The sequence below is a fragment of the Xenopus laevis genome, chromosome 1L (genome assembly GCF_017654675.1).
Source record: "Xenopus laevis strain J_2021 chromosome 1L, Xenopus_laevis_v10.1, whole genome shotgun sequence".
NCBI lineage: Eukaryota > Metazoa > Chordata > Amphibia > Anura > Pipidae > Xenopus > Xenopus laevis.
The window spans coordinates 177,237,519-177,257,094 of record NC_054371.1 but is presented as its reverse complement, the minus strand read 5'-3'; the positions used below and the strand labels follow the sequence as shown (position 1 = coordinate 177,257,094).

General features: G+C 39.4%; 1 protein-coding gene across 1 annotated transcript in view; it reads left to right on the top strand.

The window, feature by feature from the left end:
• Positions 1-19,576, top strand: part of cux2.L (cut like homeobox 2 L homeolog) — a 212,218-nt gene that overhangs the window by 106,427 nt on the left and 86,215 nt on the right. Inside the window, exon 3 of the mRNA XM_018263487.2 lies at positions 5,317-5,364. Within this exon, the coding sequence (XP_018118976.1) occupies positions 5,317-5,364 (48 nt within the window). The remainder of the gene's footprint in view (positions 1-5,316; positions 5,365-19,576) is intronic.

Here is a 19,576-nt window from a genome sequence, read left to right as displayed (position 1 = left end):
ACAAATCAGCTTCAGTAACAACTTTGTAGGGCTGATTCTCACACACAGAGACACATTTTCCCTTACACATTGTGTCCCCTTTTTAAATTCTTAACCTTGGAGCCCTAAGTTCCCTGCACCCTTTAAAGGAGAAGTAACCCCTAAAAATTAATATGGCTAAAATGTAATGTTTTACATACTGAACTTAGTGCACCAGCCTAAAGTTTCAGCTTCTCAATAGCAGCAATGATCCTGTCACAGGGGGTCACCATCTTGGAAAGTGTCTGCAACACTCACATGCTCAGTGGGCTCTGAGCAGCTGTTGCAAACTATCAAGCAGAAAATGAGGTTGGTCTGTAATATAAGCTGATGCTTCAAGGCTGATTATTAAATTCTGATGCAAGTTGCACTGGTTTCTATGCTGCCATGTAGTAATTAGCAGCATTAATTACTAATCAGCCTTATATTGTGACATTTATATTCTATGTGTACTGTATATTGTGAATTGGTCCCTAAGCTCAGTAAGTGACAGCAGCACAGAGCATGTGTAGTGATTCAGCTGAAAACAAGATTGGGAGCTACTGGGGCATCTTTGGAGACACAGATCTTTCCTGCTGAAGGGATGTGGTTGCCTTGGGCAATTATTTGGAAAAAATGGAGTCTATAGGAGACAGCCATTCTGTAATTCGGAGCTGTCTGGATATCGGGTTTCCGGATAAGGGATCCTATACCTGTACAACATTTCTAGTTATTTCTTTAGTTAAGCTTTATTTCTTCTTCAGCATTGCATATATTGATGCAGACAGAAACAAACTTTAAAGAATATAGATGTATATGACAGTTTAATTACAAACAAAATCTGTTACTCCCTGCAAGCTGTTCTTCCTATACTGTCAGGTATAAAGTATTTTAATTGTTAGTGATAGTGTAGCAATACTAACAAAATCTGTTACTCCCTGCAAGCTGTTCTTCCTATACTGTCAGCTATAAAGTGTTAGTGATAGTGTAGCAATGTTAAAAACAAACAAGACTGATTTTAACACCCTGCAAACAAGCTTCTTAGAAAAATACAGCTTATTTTTAAAGTGGGTGCTGAGAAACTTGTGGCACTTTTGATTTAAACGAAAGGAAATAAATGAGAAAAAATAGTGTTTTTTCCTCTGCCACAAGCATCAAAGCTTAACATTCTGTGTAATTCATATCCCTCTTAGGCAGTGCCTTGGCTCTCTAAGGACTCCTGGACATTTTTAAGTGATTAACCACTTAAATTTCAAACTTGAGTCTAATATGTTTGGGTTCAATCAGACAGGCATGCAATTCCATACACCTATCTAACCACACAAGGTACTGGAGACTGGAACAGGACCTGGTGGTGTAGTTTGTAGCAACTGGCAACATTAATATTAAAGATCTTTAGAATGCTCAAAGAAAATCACTTTGGTGGTTTGGAGGTCTCTATAAATTCTGCAGATATTCCCAATGTGTAAAGTTTGCCTAAACCAAAATGGAAGGAGAAGTGCCTCCATTATTAGGGATGTAGCGAACGTCGGAAAAAAAGTTCGCGAACATATTCGCGAACTTGCGCAAAAATGCGAGCGGTTCGCGAACGGTTCGCGAACCCCATAGACTTCAATGGGAAGGCGAACTTTAACATCTAGAAAAGACATTTCTGGCCAGAAAAATGATTTTAAAGTTGTTTAAAGGGTGCAACGACCTGGACAGTGGCATGCCAGAGGGGGATCAAGGGCAAAAATGTATCTGAAAAATCTGCCTGTGTGTGCTTGGAAGAGATAGTGTAGGGGGAGAGCTGTTAGTGATTTCAGGGACAGATGATAGTAAGCTTGCTGGCTAGTAATCTGCTTGATACTGCTCTGTATTGGAGGGACAGAAGTCTGCAGGGATTTGAGGGACATTTTAGCTTAGGTAGCTTTGCTGGCTAGTAATCTACTGTTCTCTTTAAACAACTGCCATACGTTGACCTTGTAGGCATTGTTTGCCCAGTTTTTTTGGACGCAGCCACTGAAGCACAGTTGCCAGAAAAAATATGCCATATAAATGCTGAAAATAGTAATTTTTCGCCATACGTTGACCTTGTAGACATTGTTTGCCCAGTTTTTTTGGACGCAGCCACTGAAGCACAGTTGCCAGAAAAATTATGCCATATAAATGCTGAAAATATAAATTTTTTTGGTTGCAGCCACTGAAGCACAGAGGCCAGAAAAATTATGCCATATAAATGCAGAAAATATGCATTTTTTTGGTCGCAGCCACTGAAGCACAGTTGCCAGAAAAATTATGCCATATAAATGCTGAAAATATAAATTTTTTTGGTTGCAGCCACTGAAGCACAGAGGCCAGAAAAATTATGCCATATAAATGCAGAAAATATGCATTTTTTTGGTCGCAGCCACTGAAGCACAGTTGCCAGAAAAAATATGCCATATAAATGCTGAAAATAGTCATTTTTTGCCATATACGTTGAGTCAACGTATGGCAAAAAATTACTATTTTCAGCATTTATATGGCATATTTTTTCTGGCCTCTGTGCTTCAGTGGCTGCGGCCAAAAAAACTGGGCAAACAATGCCTACAAGGTCAACGTATACACTACTACAGCGGTGGATACGGATTACGTAAAATATATTATGGCTGCTTGAAAAAAGTCACTCCGGTGTTTTTTCTGGAGACGGTAATATTATGGATATTTAGACAGAATGTGAACAAGGTCACACAGCTAGATGGCGGGTTGAAGAAAACAGTGTGCAAATAATGCCTACAGGGCAAATAATGCCTAAAAGGTCAACTTATACACTACTACAGCGGTAGTAAAATAAAAAAAGTAAAATAAAAAAAAAATGAATATTAAAAAAAAAAAATTAAAGTTGGTGCTGCTGAACTACTAGGAGCAGCAGATTAGCACACCAGTCCCACTCCCCAACACTGCTAGACTAATAGCACTGGGCTCTTATAGTAGTAGTAGTAGTAGTAGTAAAACAACAAAAAATAAATAAAAGCAGTCCTTACAAGGACTACTGTTATTGCAGCAGTCAGCAGATGAGATCAGAAGCAGGACAGCTGCCCACTGCAGCTACATACAGAGCACTGCAGTAGAAGGTAGATTACTAGCCAGCAAAGCTACCTAAGCTTAAATGTCCCTCAAACCCCTGCAGACTTCTGTCCCTCCAATAACAGAGCAGTATCAAAACGATTACTAGCCAGCAAACTTTCAACTGTCCCTGAAATCACTAACAGGCAGCAGCTCTCTCCCTACACTATCTCTTCAGCACACACAGGCAGAGTGAAAAAACGCTGCAGGGCTTCGGTTTTTATAGGGAAGGGGAGTGGTCCAGGGGAGAGCTTCCTGATTGGCTGCCATGTACCTGCTGGTCTGGGGTGAGAGGGCAAAAAAAAGCGCCAACAATGGCGAACCCAAAATGGCGAACGTCGCGCGACGTTCGCGAATTTCCGGCGAGCGCGAACACCCGATGTTCGCGCGAACAAGTTCGCCGGCGAACAGTTCGCGACATCTCTATCCATTATTATAAAGTGCAGGTACATTTAATAGCCGACAGCTTAGATTCATCCACATCCTAATTTCTCTCTACATATTTGTTTGATGGGAGGGATCAGGATGAATTAGCATAAGATTATGTGGAATATTGCTTCAGTAAATAAAATGTCTCCTGAGCTTCATCTGACCAAATAAATCTTTTTTTTTTCAAGAGCGTTTTGTGACAGTTTGAATCATATAAGAAAAGTTCTTAATACATTTCCTATAAAATTTTGTAAATCCCATTAAATGGGTTGTTCAACTTTGAGTTAACTTTTAGGATGATGTAGAGAGTGATATTCTGAGACAATTTGCAATTGGTTTTCATTGCTTTATATTATTTGTGATTTTTGAGTTATTTAGTGTTTTATTAAGCAGCTCTCCAGTTTGCAGTTTTAGCAATCTGGTTGCTAGGATCCAAATTACCCTAGCAAACATGCATTGATTTGAATAAGAGACTGGAATATGAATCGTAGAGGAACGGGATAGAAAGTTGAGTAAGTAGAAGTAGCAATAACAATAAATGTGTAGCCTTACAGAGCATTTGTTTTTTAGATGGGGCCATTTGAAGGGTCAGAAGAATAAGGCAAATCTTTAAAAAAACTATATAGAATAAATCATGAAGATCAATTAATAAGTTGCTTAGAATTATGTAACACACTAAAATTTAACTTGTGGAATGTGTATGGTGGAAATGAGAAATCCCAAAAAGAAAAAGTTTTTTTAAAAGCTTTAGAATGCAATTTCTGTGTTTTTAATATCAAATGCATTTTTAATTTCATATGCAGCCAATGTTATTCCAGTGAAGTGGCATAACAAAACTATCATGCAAGTGTGCAGTTACAAAACTATTCAATAAGTCACATACAAAATGTTGATAGGTGGCCGGGGCCTTGCAGAAGCCTAACAGCCTAAAACTTTAAAGTGCTGAAAAAGTGCAGAGAAAAATTCCTTCTTTTTAAAAGACCAGATGAATTTGTCCCTGATTGTGATCTTATGAAATTAACGAAAGTCAATGCAAGCACCTGCAAGGGAGGTAAATGGATGATTAAATCCCTTTCTCAAGATTAAATACTGAAGCAAAGGTAGTTTTGGAATAGGGTTATATGGAATAGAAGAACCTAGAAGATTATCAAAAGGGCAATTGTAAGGATGATATACGGTAGAATGAAGGGTCTCAAAACATTTATTTATCAAAAATATCCAGGAATTCATGATAATGAGCTGAAATTATTTGCTAGTTACCTTTATACTGAACAGTAGCACACAGTATGAAGGATGTGGCGAGGTGATGGAAACAATTGTGACAGTACTGAGAAAATAACCCCACTTCAGGGGTCCACCTAGCCACGGAGGGGCAAGGAGGGGTCCCTCCCCTGTTTGCTATGGGCCATTGAGATTTGTAGCTCAACAACATTTGGAAGTCCACTATTTGCCCATACCTACAGTACATAAGAGCATTCTAGAATCGTCTCTGAATCCAATTCTTCTTTACTTTTCTCTATTCTTTTTAATCCTTTTACCGGTGTTATCCTGCACCAGGTCCGACAACATTTGTTATCCAGTAACCATAGTGCCATTTTCAATCCTGTCATGATCTTTTTCTATTCTCTAGCTCTAATAAATTTTCCTTATGTCTGTCTGTTTCCCTATCCTCACCTGCACCTGCTACAGACCGTTCTGACAGCCGTCTCTCCCAATCAACATTATTATTATTAACGTATTTATATAGCACCAACATATTTCACAGCGCTGACTTCTAATCAACATTTTGTTGTTCAATTACAGGAAATTAGAGAAATGGTAACTCCTGTCCTGAAGAGCTTTCAAGCAGAGGTAAGATGACTACTGACTACACACTACTTTTACCTTAAACTTCTGAGTTTCTGTTCCTTACAATTATAGGTAAAACCAGACAGAGCAATAAAACTATAACAGTAATTATAATGCTTTGTATCAAGCTGAGGTTCCGTGGGAAGTTTTAATCAGCACAGCTCACAGTAGCCATTGTAGGCAGACATTTAGAGTCTACAAGTTGAGAGCCCAGGGATGATAAAGAAAAATACAATATTTTACTTGTTACTTGTTCAGTGTTTACAGTGAGGAAGGCTTCACTTGTACCTTGGACAACTGGACAACAGATATTTTGAGCAGATACAAGGGATAGTAATGAAATACACACGTAAGTACTTTACAGTTTGTTGCTAAAGCCATTTAATGCATTCCTATTACAGCTCTCTGTGACTGGTGATGGGCACATTTACTTTACTCCCATTATGTCCGGGTACAGGTACTACAGAGTATAAAAAATGTTTAATTCGGCTTGAAAACTGATTCACGCAGCTTTCTCTTCTCTTTTGAATCTAACTGATGGCAAGCTTAATCTTTCCACCTCCACTTTGCTGACTACTGCTACTGCACAGGCATGTCTCCTCTGAATCAGCCAGCAAGTACATATTGCTTCTTGGACTCAGCAGGAGATATTATTTTTTTAGATCTGTTCAATCCACATAGACAGTGAATAAGGAAACATTAGTTTTAATAATCTTTGTTTGATCTTTAGTATCAAATTTGGATGAAAGTATCAGTTTGCAAAATTCACTGCAGTTTTCTTGGTTCTGTAAGACTCAGCTGGGATTCTGGGAACCTCCTGATTGTGGACTGCTCTTATTAAAATCTGAGACAGGGGACCAGCCAGCAAGCGTCTCATTCATTCTCTAGCTCATCTGTTCACTTGGTTTTCTTATCTCACCTTACCAGCTTTTTTTGGTCAGATAAGGTCAGCCAATCAGAGCTGACTCTGTCCTATACACCCACTTCTGCTACCTCACTTCCTGGGCTGAGCACTTTGGCTTGCCCCTAGCTTTTGCTCCTCTTACGCTTGCCTCTCTTGTCTGTTCTTTTTCCAGTACGGACTTGCCGGGTTTTATTCCTGTCCTGTCTCTTTGCTCACTCTGTCCCGCTCCTGTTTGTTTGTGTGTCATTGCCTGTTCCATCCTGCTTCTACCTGTTCCTGTCGCTTTGCCTGCTCCTGCCTGTTCCTGTTTCCTCGCCCACACCTGCCTTTTCATGTCTCTTTGCCTGCTCCTGCCTGTTCCTGTTTCCTCGCCCACACCTGCCTTTTCATGTCTCTTTGCCTGCTCCTGCCTTTTTATGTGTTTTCACTTCCTCCTGCCTGTTCCTGTCCCTACTCCTGCCATATCCCTGCTCCATCCTGCCTGTTCTGTTTTTACTTTTAGCTGGAACCTGAATTTCAGGACCAGGAGAGTTGCACTTTCCCTGAACGACTTATCCCATCCCCATCATTTCCAAGCTCTCTTACAAATGCAGATACAGTATAATTTTCTCTGTTTCTCTATATTTTATTACTCTTAAACTGAACTTACCTCCCAGTCCAGTTTATCTTTATTATTCATGCCACAATTGGTGTTTGCACTGTTGAAACAACTAGTTTTCCCATAACCAATGACCACCTTTTTGCACTGGTCTTTCTCCTGAGCCCATGAGAGGAGACATCCTAGATTAGCCTGGCTCAGAAGGTAAGTGCAAGGTAAATCGGAGGATAGGGCTGCTGTATATGGCTCTACAGGGCTGCTGTACATCTGGGAGTTTGCCCTTTTACAACAAACTTACAGCAAAGCTTCCTTTAAATATGCTTAGTTCGTTTTTTTTTTTTATTATTTAGGTACTACCATCTTAAGCGGGTTTGTTACTGCAGCTCCTGTGCGACTTCCATTTGCAAGCAACAAGCAGATTAAGACTGGCATGCACAATCCATCTGATACTGCTCTTAGATTAATAGCTCAGCTCAGGGACAAGGTGTTCCAGCACCCAGCGCATCAACTGCCAGATTACTGCTCCATAGTGATATATCATCCCAGTCTACACAGACATCCAGCTCCCTCTGGAGAGATCGGTGTAGACCATGTGGCCAGCATTGCAGTTTGTTTGAAAATGTAAGGGGCCTCTATTCTAAAAATGTGGCCTCTAGTGCACCCTCAGTGAGTAGCTACAGAATTCTACCAGGTGGGCTCAGAATAAAGGAGAGGCCCTGAGAGTGGAGGAGCCCTCTTTTATTGTCCTGTATATTAAATACTTACCAACTGGCAGCTACCCTGAATCTACTTCCCAGAGTTGAAAAGTGGCTCTAGTAAACAGTAGCTTTACTGATAAGTATGGAATAGATGTATCACTACTACTATGGCATAGAGAAGAACAACTTGCATCTTAGCCTCTAGACATTGTTCAGCTTCAGCTACAAGCATTACTGATGTGGGGGCTGGTAGTTTATGGTCTGTTATTGGGTAGGTTAAGTATGAGTGAAATGACCTCCCAGGCAAAGATGTCAGGTTTCTTATTTTATGGCTGGCGTATGGTCCCAATGGATGTCCTAGGATAGTGAGATCCAGAGAAGACATAGAGAAGTAATTGCACTTAATAGTGGCTGCTCCCTCTTACATTGAGTACATAAAGAAAGGAAAGCGTGCATTTTCCTGATGGAAACGCAAAGTACATGCTGCATCTTTATAATTGACATACTGAATGAAGGCTGTCTGAAATGGCCAAACTTTGAATATCCTTGTATAGAAACCCCAGAGCAAGACGAGAGCCGTGCTAATTACAAAAGTTGCTTTACAAAAGATAATTCAAAGCAATAATTTAGCAAACATAATCAACTCGCACAGATGGGAATTTTGATGAATGGTTTGCAACATGCAATTAGCAGTTCTTGCAGTTACATATCATTAACCCCCAGAGCACAAAAATTATTTTCTCATTATTAGCTGAAAAGGTAAAATTAAGCTGACTAGACTGTAAAGGGGGAAAAAATAAAATTAATTACTGCCATTTATTATAATCATTATTTTAAAGATACTTTTTTAGCTTGATACGTGGTTGAAAACATCACAATTACAGGTTTTGTTATGCTAATTTGCTGATGAACCTTCTATAAAATACCCACATGAAATGAAAAAAAATGACTGTTTCCCCAGTGTGAATAGGTTGCTTTTTTATTCACAAGATAATTACATAATGCCATTAAGGCTGCATGTTAACATGTTTTAAATAAAGTGCAAAACTTGAACCTTCAAGATAGCACTCAAGGCCTGATCATTTTTGAATGTAGACCACTGCCTTCAGGGTAATGAAGTGCATATGACTTGAAAGGCTAGAGTTCACTCTTTTTAAATAATAAAACAGTAGCTTGTACTTGATCTTAAGGAATATATAATTAATTGTTATTTGAGGCAAAACAATCCTATTGGGTTTAATTAATATTGAAATTGTTTTTAGACTTATGAGGTTGTTAGGTATGAGGATCCAAATTAAAGAAAGACCTGTTATCTGAAAAAACCCAGGTCCTCTCCATTCTGGAATTCTGGAAAACAGGTCCGATATAGCTATAGATATATATATATATATATATATATATACCTGTATATATATATATATATATATATATATATACACACATATATATATCTATCTATATCACTTAATTGCACATTGCACTATGAATTATATAGATTAATATATGGATTTGTTTCCTAAACAAATCTGTTTGCCCTCCTGTGCCTCAAGTTGCAAAGAGAAAGTGCAAGCAGTTCACATGAGGAATTTGCTGCAGCTGCTAAACTTTATGTAAACTGGTGTGTGCATTTTAAATGGTTTCGTTTCATACTGAATTTTATTGGCTGAAACTTTGATGAGTTATTCATTGACGAGTTATATGTTCCTATTTTGATTCCTAAATTAGCCCTTCAGTTTCAGGGTTGAAAAAATGACTGACTAGAAGCTATAATTGTATTTTTATGTGCTGTGTGCAGCTCCAATTAGACTTTAGTGGGCCACTAAACATTGTGTGCTTGTACATGTATGGGACTGGTTATCCAGAATGATTGAGACCTGGAGTTTTCTGGATAATGGATCTTTCCATAATTTGGATCTTCATACCTTAAGTCTGCTAGAAAATCATGTAAACATTAAATAAACCCAATAGGCTGCTTTTGCTTCCAATAAGGATTAATTATGTATGGAACATATACAAGGTACTGTTTTATTATTACAGAAAAAGTAAATAATTTTTTGGATAATTTGCTAAAACTGAGTCTATGGGAAATGGCCTTTTCATAATATCGAAACTTTCTGGACAACAGGTTTCCTGATAATGGATCCCATAGCTGTATCATGTTACTAATAAGGTGTAGGGCTGTTGTAAAAACTGGGTAAATAGATAGGCTGTGCAAAATAAAAAAAATGTTTCTAATATAGTTAGTAAAAATTTAATATATAAAGGCTGGAGTGACCAGAAGTCTAACATAATAGCCAGAATGCAACTTCCTGCTTTCAGCTCTAATAAGTTAGTCAGTGACTTTAAGGGGGGCCTCATGGGACATAAATGTTCAGTAAGTTTGCAATTGATCCTCAGCATTCTGCTCCGATTCAAAAGCAAACAGGTATGACCCATACAACCCCTTTAAGTCACTAATTGGTTACTGCCTGGGAACCAATCAGTGGAAAGCAAGAGAGTAGAAAAGCAGGAAGTAGTGTTCTGGCTATTATGTTAGACATCCAGTCACTCCAGCCTTTATACATTACACAACAGCGTGCAGCGTCTGCATCCGACAGTCGTGTCGCACCGCATCAACAATGCGACACGATGCGACAATTGAATTACTTACCTTGTTTCCATTGCATCCAACATGACGCCTGCGATTTTGCGCAGCGCGTCGGATCGCTGCGAAATCGCCCGTGAAGTCCTGCCCCCTTACTGCCAGCTTGTGGAGTGTCTTTACTGTAAAGCTTCTGTTTTAGAATATTATCCGCCTTTCTCTCTGCCCTGAAAGAAATAATTGACACATACAATACAACATCTTTAAAGCTGTACAGCCCTTGTGAGTGGTTTCTAGCATACATGGGGATGCATTCCTCAGTAGAGAGGTAAGGCTATAAGGTATGTAAATAAGATAGTCCAGCTTTATTCAGAGGATCATTGTCCATGGACACTGATTGCCTGGGCACCATTAGACTCCCCACTCCCTTGTTGTTTATTGGAAGTGGGAGTGAGTAATGATGTTGGCAGCCTGCACTGCCATTAGACAGTAGCTCTACTTAATACCTTAATAGTCTGAAAAAAAACTGGTTCCAAAGTGCAAAGCTTCTGCCTGTCTGCTGAGGCAATGTTGTCACAAGTCAAGAAATGCATATTCCGTTCTAATTTGTGTCAAATTAATGTTGGTCACTATATCAAACTCTGGAAGTTTAATCTATGAGATCAAGTGAGTGATTGATCCGTCTCAGTACCTAAAACCTTCTCAATATATATAAATGGGCTTTCAGGAAGGATTAACTACTTAAACTACTGGATGCATTAAAGGCTAAAATGTATGTTTGCTTACAGTAGGCAGAATGAAAGGTTTAATTAAAGATTTACGTTTGGGAACCCAGAAGAAGTGCAGCGTGTTATAAGGTTCCAAAAGGGAGTACACCTAGAAGAGAGAAGTCAAAAGTTGCCTAAAGTTATTAACTTTGTCACCTTTTGTAGCAGAGTTCAAGTTTACTATGACAAAAGGCTGAAATGCTGCACTCAAAGAATAGTATTGGTCACTAATGTTACCTCTGTTGTTTCATCCATTGTTATAATGGCATACTTGCCTGCTTGCACGTACACTGGGAATACAGAGCACTGTTTAAAATGATTCAAAGCACCATTTGGGGACAGTACAAGTCATAAAAACTACACTTTCCCAAAATATTACTTTTGGTAGTCATTTTTAGTGATTGGCCATGGTCCACCTTTTGTTGATTCTTTGGAAATAGCACACGGTTCCATTTGTTCCATTGATCCAAATATAAACCCAAAACTGTTTTCAGGTTTTTTTTTTTGTTTGATGGAAGCCTGAAAAAAATAAAATCCCTGTTGGATGATTACCTGATTATTCTATTGGATTTTCCTGTATATCGGATGTTCTGAGGCTACGTTCAGTAAAATGCGCAAGTTAGTGAATTAGCGTAGTTACGTCCCTTCACCATAGCGCAACTTTGCCTGGCGTAAGGGTGCGAAGTAGCTCTAGGGTTCACTTCGCTGGCGAATTTGCACTAGCATTAGCCGATTTGCTCTTTAGTAAATTTGCCCCCAGGTGTCTGAGGTCCCAAAAAACACTGGCGACTTCAGTTTTTCAGGGTGATAGGTTTTTTAGGGTACCCGGCTTCCCCCCTACATTTCCTTACAAATGGCACATAAATTATACACTGGGCACATGTGTAGGGCATTATAACAACTCTATTTTCTTTTATTAAAGTTCCCTGGGCTTTTGTAGTGTAATGTATTTGCTGCAACATATACGGCCATTGATATATAACTTCCTGCCGTATGCAAATTAGCCAACACTAGCGCAACTTCGCTTTGCTTGCCGAATTAATGTTAGCGAAACGTTGCCATTGTTCGGCGCCCTGGACGCAACTTCGCATTTTAGTGAATTAGCGTTGTCCTGGCGAATTTTCGCCTGGTGAAGTGTGCCGATGTGAGAAGAGCCGTCGCTGGCGAATTTCCAGAGGTTAGTGAATTTGCCCCTTAGAATACTAATAAAATCTTATGTTTTTAAAAGCATGTCCTAAAGAAAGCTAAACATTAACTTGTTCTTTGAGTGTATAAACCAGTGGTTTCTTGCTTTTTTTGGTAGCAGGGTACTAAGTGTGTCCAAAAGTATATGCAGTGTCTTATTTATCAAAGGTGAATAGAAAATCACAAAATTCACAGATTAGAGAATGCCAAATCCAAAGCAAACAGTAGAGTATTCCTTCTGGGGGACGTTGTGGTGAACTGACTGATGCTCTTATAATCTGCTACTGCAAACAGGTCCTCCTTGCAGCTGGTAGTTGTGCAGCACTATGCAAAAATAATACTTAGCTATAGTTTTGGGATACATGCCTTCATTGTTGAGTGGTTAATTCAGGTTCAGTATGTCTAGACCACTGATTCCCAACCAGTGGCTTGCGAGCAACATGTTGCTCACAACCGCTTGGATGTTGCTCTCAGTGGCCTCAAAGCAGGTGCTTATTTTTGAATTTCAGCCTTGGAAGATGTTTTGGCTGCATAAAAACCTAATGTAGTTCTAAATAAAGCCTCCTGTAGGCTGCCAGTCCATATAGGGGCTAACAAATAGCTCACGGGTAAAAAAGTTTGGAGACCCCTGGTCTTGACTGACCATTAAGGTGGCCAAGCATGTGATAATTCTCAGGGTATATATTTAGCTATTGTTCAATTTACCCACACACCTGGATGGCCAAATTGCTTGGATCAGTCCAAACCAACTACTCACCAGTGGGGATAACTGGGTTTTCCATTGCAGTCAACTACGTCATAGATCAGGGTAGGGTTGCTCTTAATTCTTATACCTCACACACAGATTCATGGTCTTTTAAATCATTGACTTGGTGTAGCAAGTTTTTTTTTGTAAATTGTTCTTACCTTTTGTAAAGTGTCCCGCTGATTTGTCTTTATATGCTATTTTAAAATGCCTTTTTGTACTCTAAAATAAGAGGTGCCTTTGGTGACAGCGTCCCTAGTTCCATGTCTATTTGCTAAAGATCACTTCCTCTGCTGAATAAGGAGATTAAGTGATTGTACAGCAAATCTTAAACATATGTGTGGTTTTAGGAGGTTAGCCAAAATTTTATTGTGCTTCCTCGGAAGTAGATCAGGAAAATTAATAAGCAGTATTTTGGTTTTATATTCACAATACTGTATTTATGTAATGAATTATAAATGGGTTTTTTTTTCTCAGTTAAACCCTTATTTTCACCGGTCCTGTTACATTTATTTGAAATAACTTAATCTAAAGAAAAAAAAAAATATTGATTTTCCTTGTACATCCTCAAATTATGAACGTGAAAGGCATATTTATATTCCATTTCTTTTAACTAGTGTTCTCATGCTTTATTTTCCAAATATCGATCTCCTTGATGTGTATTGCTTTCTGTCCTTGTGAAAATGTTTCAAGCCCTGTGCCTATAGAGATTAGTTGCAGCTGGAGAACTGTAATGAATTATGAAAAGTTTCCATCGTGCTATACATCAAATATGCTGACAAATTTTACTTCTGTCTTTTAAACCTAGCGTTTAGTCGCCTTCTATTGAATCACATTTGTGAGGTTGAATCTGTGCAATGTTGTAGCACATGCAAGTGCCAACAGGGACTAGCGAGATTTGTCATTCTAAATTCTTTCACTGGGGGGGGGGTTGTAATTATAGGTAAATAGACTATCAAAGGATTGAATAGGAAGCTTGCTGGTGCTTTTTAAACAGCTTCAATGGGAGGTCATGTCACTTTTTTGAAAATAGGGTGGTGGCACACGCTGCTACTTGGGGATAATAGTCGCCCAGAGACAAATTGCCTCTTCTTCGGGCAACTAATCTCCCCGAAATGCCTTCCCGTCGGCTAGAATGTAAACTGATGGCACTCTTTGGGTGCGACTTTGGAAAGCCTAATCGATCCGAGTGCCTTCCCGCCGGAGATTCACATTTTAGGCAGCAGGAAGGCATTTCGAGGAGATTAGTCGCCCGAAGAAGAGCCAATTTGTCGCTGGGCGACTAATCTTCCCAAGTAGCAGCTTGTGCCACAACCCTAAATGTCAAGCACAGTGACAAGTAGGGTTAAGTTCTGAAGCATCGGCCATTTGTCCCTGTGAGTGCTGGTCCCTGTACCACCACATCAATAAATGGATAGCATCTCCCAGCAATGGGGATACAAAAAGGAAGATGATGCCACCCCCTGACCTGATCCGCTGGTTGGGTTTAATAGCACAGATACAGCCATAAATCTGATCCCTTTGATGCAAAATTCAGGAGGATGCCATTATTCGTGTAGGTCTTTAGAAGCTGCATGTTCGGAATGGTCCTACATAAATACAGAAAATCTCTTCTGTAAGTGAAACATATTTACATGCTTCTTGTTTCATTATAGCATACCAGGGAATATTCATCATTATAGTAATTCAAGGAGAGGAGGGGTTACAGGCAGTACCTTTTATGTCCTTGCATCACAGCACCCTAAGCCATACACTACAGAAAACAATTTACCATGTGCTGCAGTCTATAAGCAAGATGGGTTTATTTCACATAATTTTAGCTGGTAGGTATCCTATTAACCCATTACTTTGTCTGGTATATGTCTGGTACTGAATGGGTCCAAAAGGCTATCTGTTTTTTAAATGAGAACAAATATAGGCAGTTAATATTTGTATGTTTTACCACTGAAAAATTTGTATGATTGATTAACATTTCCTTTTGGGGAAAAATATGGATATTGTGTGGCCTCTGCAGTTTTGGTGGCACAACAGACTCAGCGATGCACATTTTGGAGGCAATAACATACTATTATGCAGGAGGAGAAAGATGTATGTTGCTGATGCAGACAGATATTATAGGGATGGGTCACAAGGCAACACATAATTGGTTATTGCATGGCTTGAAAGCAGAGAACACAGGTAATCATATGTACTAGATTTTTTGTACTTAGAAACCACTCTGTTAATCTAAATGCCCTAGTTTGGTCTTGGCATTAGCAACGGATGGCAAACCTACTTTAGCTCTGTATCCTAAACCCACAAGCCTGTGCTGGCCTGATTGTGCTGACTGTGACTGGGCTGATTCCCAATCAACTTAATTTGATAAATCTTTCTGGTTTATTGATTATCTTACATAAAGTTTGTATGCATTGATGATTCAATGCTAAACACATTAATGAAATGCTGATGAATCCATGTGTTTTGATTGACTACACTGCATTATGAAAACACAAGCTAACACAAAAGAACAAATGCTGGGCTTGCATTCAAGAACTGATAATATGTCTCATACATATGTCCATGTATTCAGAACTCTCCGTAAGGTGCAAGAGTATGCAGGACTGATCTACAGATGATCTGGTAGTATATATGTTTGGGCATGTGGCCCTCAATCAAGGGTAAGATGTTTCTTCTAAATTTCACTATTCATACCCAGATATGTGATAGCTCACTATGTTGCCCATACACTGCTCAATTATTCATTTAAATGAGACAAGAGTCACAGGAACTCTCTGACCCACTTTATATGCTTGGGACTGAAGAACTCCAGACCAGGGCACTATATTACAGGCTGGGAGATCACAAGGGTACATGCTTATGGTATTTAAAAACTTTCCATAAATATCATGGAGTTCATAGGGATGAAATTCACAGCTTGGTTCATTGGGTTTGCATCTTTTTAACTAAAGGGTTCAGATCAAAGAGAGGAGTGTCCATCTTAACACATTCTCTGTATAGTATAGAGCTGTCAAAAACAGGGGAATCCAAATACAAAACTACCACCGAACAAGTTTAACGGAATGTTGTGTTTACAGTCATATGAAAAAGTTTGGGAACCCATCTAAATTCTTTGGAGTTTTGTTTATCATTGGCTGAGCTTTCAAAGTAGCAACTTCCTTTTAATATATAACATGCCTTATGGAAACAGTTGTATTTCAGCAGTGATATAAAGTTTATTGGATTAACAGAAAATATGCAATATGCATCATAACAAAATTAGACAGGTGCATACATTTGGGCACCCCAACAGAGATATTACATCAATACTTACTTGAGCCTCCTTTTGCAAATGTAACAGCCTCTAGAGGCCTCCTATAGCCTTTGATGAGTGTCTGGATTCTGGATGGTGGTAATTTTGACCATTCAGCAATACAAAATCTCTCCAGTTCAGTTAAATTTGATGGCTGCCGAGCAGTGACAGCCTGCTTCATTCCATCCCATGGATTTTTGATGATATTCAAGTTGGGGGACTGTGACGGCCATTCCAAAATATTGTACTTCTCCCTCTGCATAAATGTCTTTGTAGATTTCGAAGCGTATTTAGGGTCTTTGTCTTGTTGGAATATCCAACCCCTGCGTAACTTCAACTTTGTGACTGATGCTTCAACATTATCCTGAAGAATTTGTTGATATTGGGTTGAATTCATCCGACCCTCGACTTTAACAAGGGCCCAGTACCTGAACTAGCCAAACAGCCCCACAGCATGATGGAACCTCCACCAAATTTGACAGTAGGTAGCAGGTGTTTTTCTTGGAATGCAGTGTTCTTCTTCCGCCATGCAAATCGCTTTTTGTTATTGACCAAATAACTCATACGGTAAGTCCAATGCACTTTGTTCCAAAATGACTATGGCTTGTCTAAATGGGCTTTTGCATACAATAAGCAACTCTGTTTGTGGCATGAGTGCAGAAAGGGCTTCTTTCTCATCACCCTGCCATACAGATGTTCTTTGTGCAAATTGCACTGAATTGTAGAACAATGTAAAGATACACCATCTGCAGCAAGATGTTCTTGCAGGTCTTTGGAGGTGATCTTTGGGTTGTCTGTAACCATTCTCACAATCCTCCGCATATGCTGCTCCTGTATTTTTCTTGGCCTGCCAGACCTGGGTTTTACAGCAACTGTGCGTGAAACTGACAGTTTAAACCTCTGAGAAAGCTTTTTATAGCCTTCCCCTAAACCATGATACTGAACAATCTTTGTTTTCAGATCTTTTGAGAGTTGCTTTGAGGATCCCATGCTGTCACTCTTCAGAGGAGAGTCAAACAGACGCACATCTTTTTGGCCACCTTAAATACCTTTTCTTATGATTGGACACACCTGCTTATGAAGTTCAAGGCTTAACGAGCTAATCCGACCAATTTGGTGTTGCCAGTAATCAGTATTGAGCAGTTACATGCATTCAAATTAGCAAAATTACAAGGGTACCCACAGTTTTGCACAGCCAGTTTCTCCACATTTAATTTAATTTCATACAACTGAATACTGCTTCACTAAAAACCTTTGTTCACAAAACACCCCAGTACTCAGATGTTCCTGGGAATGAAAGACATATCACTATCTTTTTTTGCTGAAAGTGGAGTACCGTATATACTCGTGTATAAGCCGACCCGCGTATAAGCCGAGGTACCTAATTTTACCTATGAAAACCAGAAAAACTTATTGACTCGCGTATAAGCCTAGACACAACTCAGAAAAGTCTCAGAAATATCAAACAGTCTCTGGCAGGCCTGAGCAAAAAAAAATCAATTCTCTATGTCTGCACTCATTTTTATGTGTGCGTATATTATATAAATATATAGCACAAGCCAACATACAGTATAGCTGCATTTGTGAACAGTCTTTTGCCATGGGCTCCTTTGCATATTGCTATAAATTATATTTTGCTCCAATTTAATGTTAGAAAATTAAAATACTTGCTCGGAAGCAAAGACAAACAAAACACACATACATTAAAAATTGACTCACTGTGTTTGGTTTTACCCAAAACAAAGTTGGACTAAAAAACTAAATTTGCTTATAAAGTGCAGGAGATAAAAAAAAGGCAACTAAATATACCTCTGTTTCAGTACCGCTCCTCGGATCAGGTCTGCCAGGCAATTTGATGCTGCGAGGCTACAGCACAAGCCTATGTGCGTCAAGTCATTGTTCAAATAGCACCTTTTGTTGCTGTAGCCTTATGTGCTTTGCTCCTCGGGCAAGGCAAAGGCTCCTACTTTAAAAATAGGGGCAGCTGATGCTGGCAGGCAGAAGGGGAGAGCGCCGGGGATACAGCTTCCTGCAGCCGGCGCCGGATCACGTCGCTGAGCTGATGACGTCAGCGCGCGCACGCACTCCTTGCGCTGTTGCTGGGAGCGGTATCATGTGGGTTTCATCGCTACCGGTAAGCTGACCCGCGTATAAGCCGAGGTAGGATTTTCAAGCACATTTTGGGTGCTGAAAATCTCGGCTTATACGCGAGTATATACGGTAAATTATTATGCAGGTTGAGAGGGGTTCCCAAACTTTTTCATATGATTGAAAATGTAAATTGCACAAAATGACCAAAAGTTCAGTGTGGCAACTAACATTTTTTCACTGTGCAAATTCACATATTTATTCACATTCCTGTGCCCCAGTAGAACTTACTATCTGTTTTATTAGGAGCCAATTGACCTGCTTATTTATTGTTGGTGTGTGGAAGTAAACATAAGTACCTAAAGGACTGTATGTACCACCTACTTCTTCTGCTGTAAAAATATAAATCTCCTAACATAATCTTGCAACCTGCAGAATTCATTATCCGTGTATATGTAACCAGCATTATCATTAACCGTCTTACACTTTTCTGTATATGGGCAGTATGGAGCCTGGTGCTCCAACCTTTGCTCCCATTGTTATAATATCATCATATGCATTATGTTTTAAATTGTATTGCATTGGCAACTTGGATGGGCTCTATATTAGGAAGAAATGCGGTTGTATTTGTTTTTTTTTAAATTTCACATGTTCTGATGATAAGGGTGCATGTATATGAGTTTTTACATTAAATCCAGTGCCATATTATTTCGTTTCTGTGTCGTAAACCAATACCTAGGTCAGGCGACACTTATCCCAAAAAATGCTACCATGCAGGGGGGTACCAGCCTTTGAATGGGAATGTGCATTGATCAGTTCCCTTTCTTTTGTTTGCAGATATCTTGCCATTCTGTTTCTTTTTTTGGATGGTGGCTGCAGCTTACTCATACAGTAACAGATTCGAGGAGATTAGTCGCCTTCCCCTACCTTCCTGCTGGCTATAATGAAAAATCGACAGTGGGATAGCACTCGCAACGCTTTGTTTTCCGAAGTCGCCTGAAGTCACCTCGCAAAAACTCGGGCGACTTTGCCCCAAAGAAGAGGAGATTTGTTGCCGGGCGACTAATCTCCCCGAATCTGCCTGTGTGCCCTTACCCTAAACAATGACTCCTATCCTCCATATCTGATAGATGACTGCAGTCATGGTTCAGTATAACTGGGGAGCCTCACACTTTTCCTTTTGTAATGTTTCCTTTATTCTGTAGCTCTCTTTACTCTTATTTCCAAGTTGGACATATTTTATCCCCGATGAGCAATGCCTTATCTATTAGCAGCAACACTAATGATTTTCTGTCAGAAGCAGCAACAAGCTGGAGAGCGTACAATGTGCAAAAGCAAACTCTTCTAATGTTAATGTATT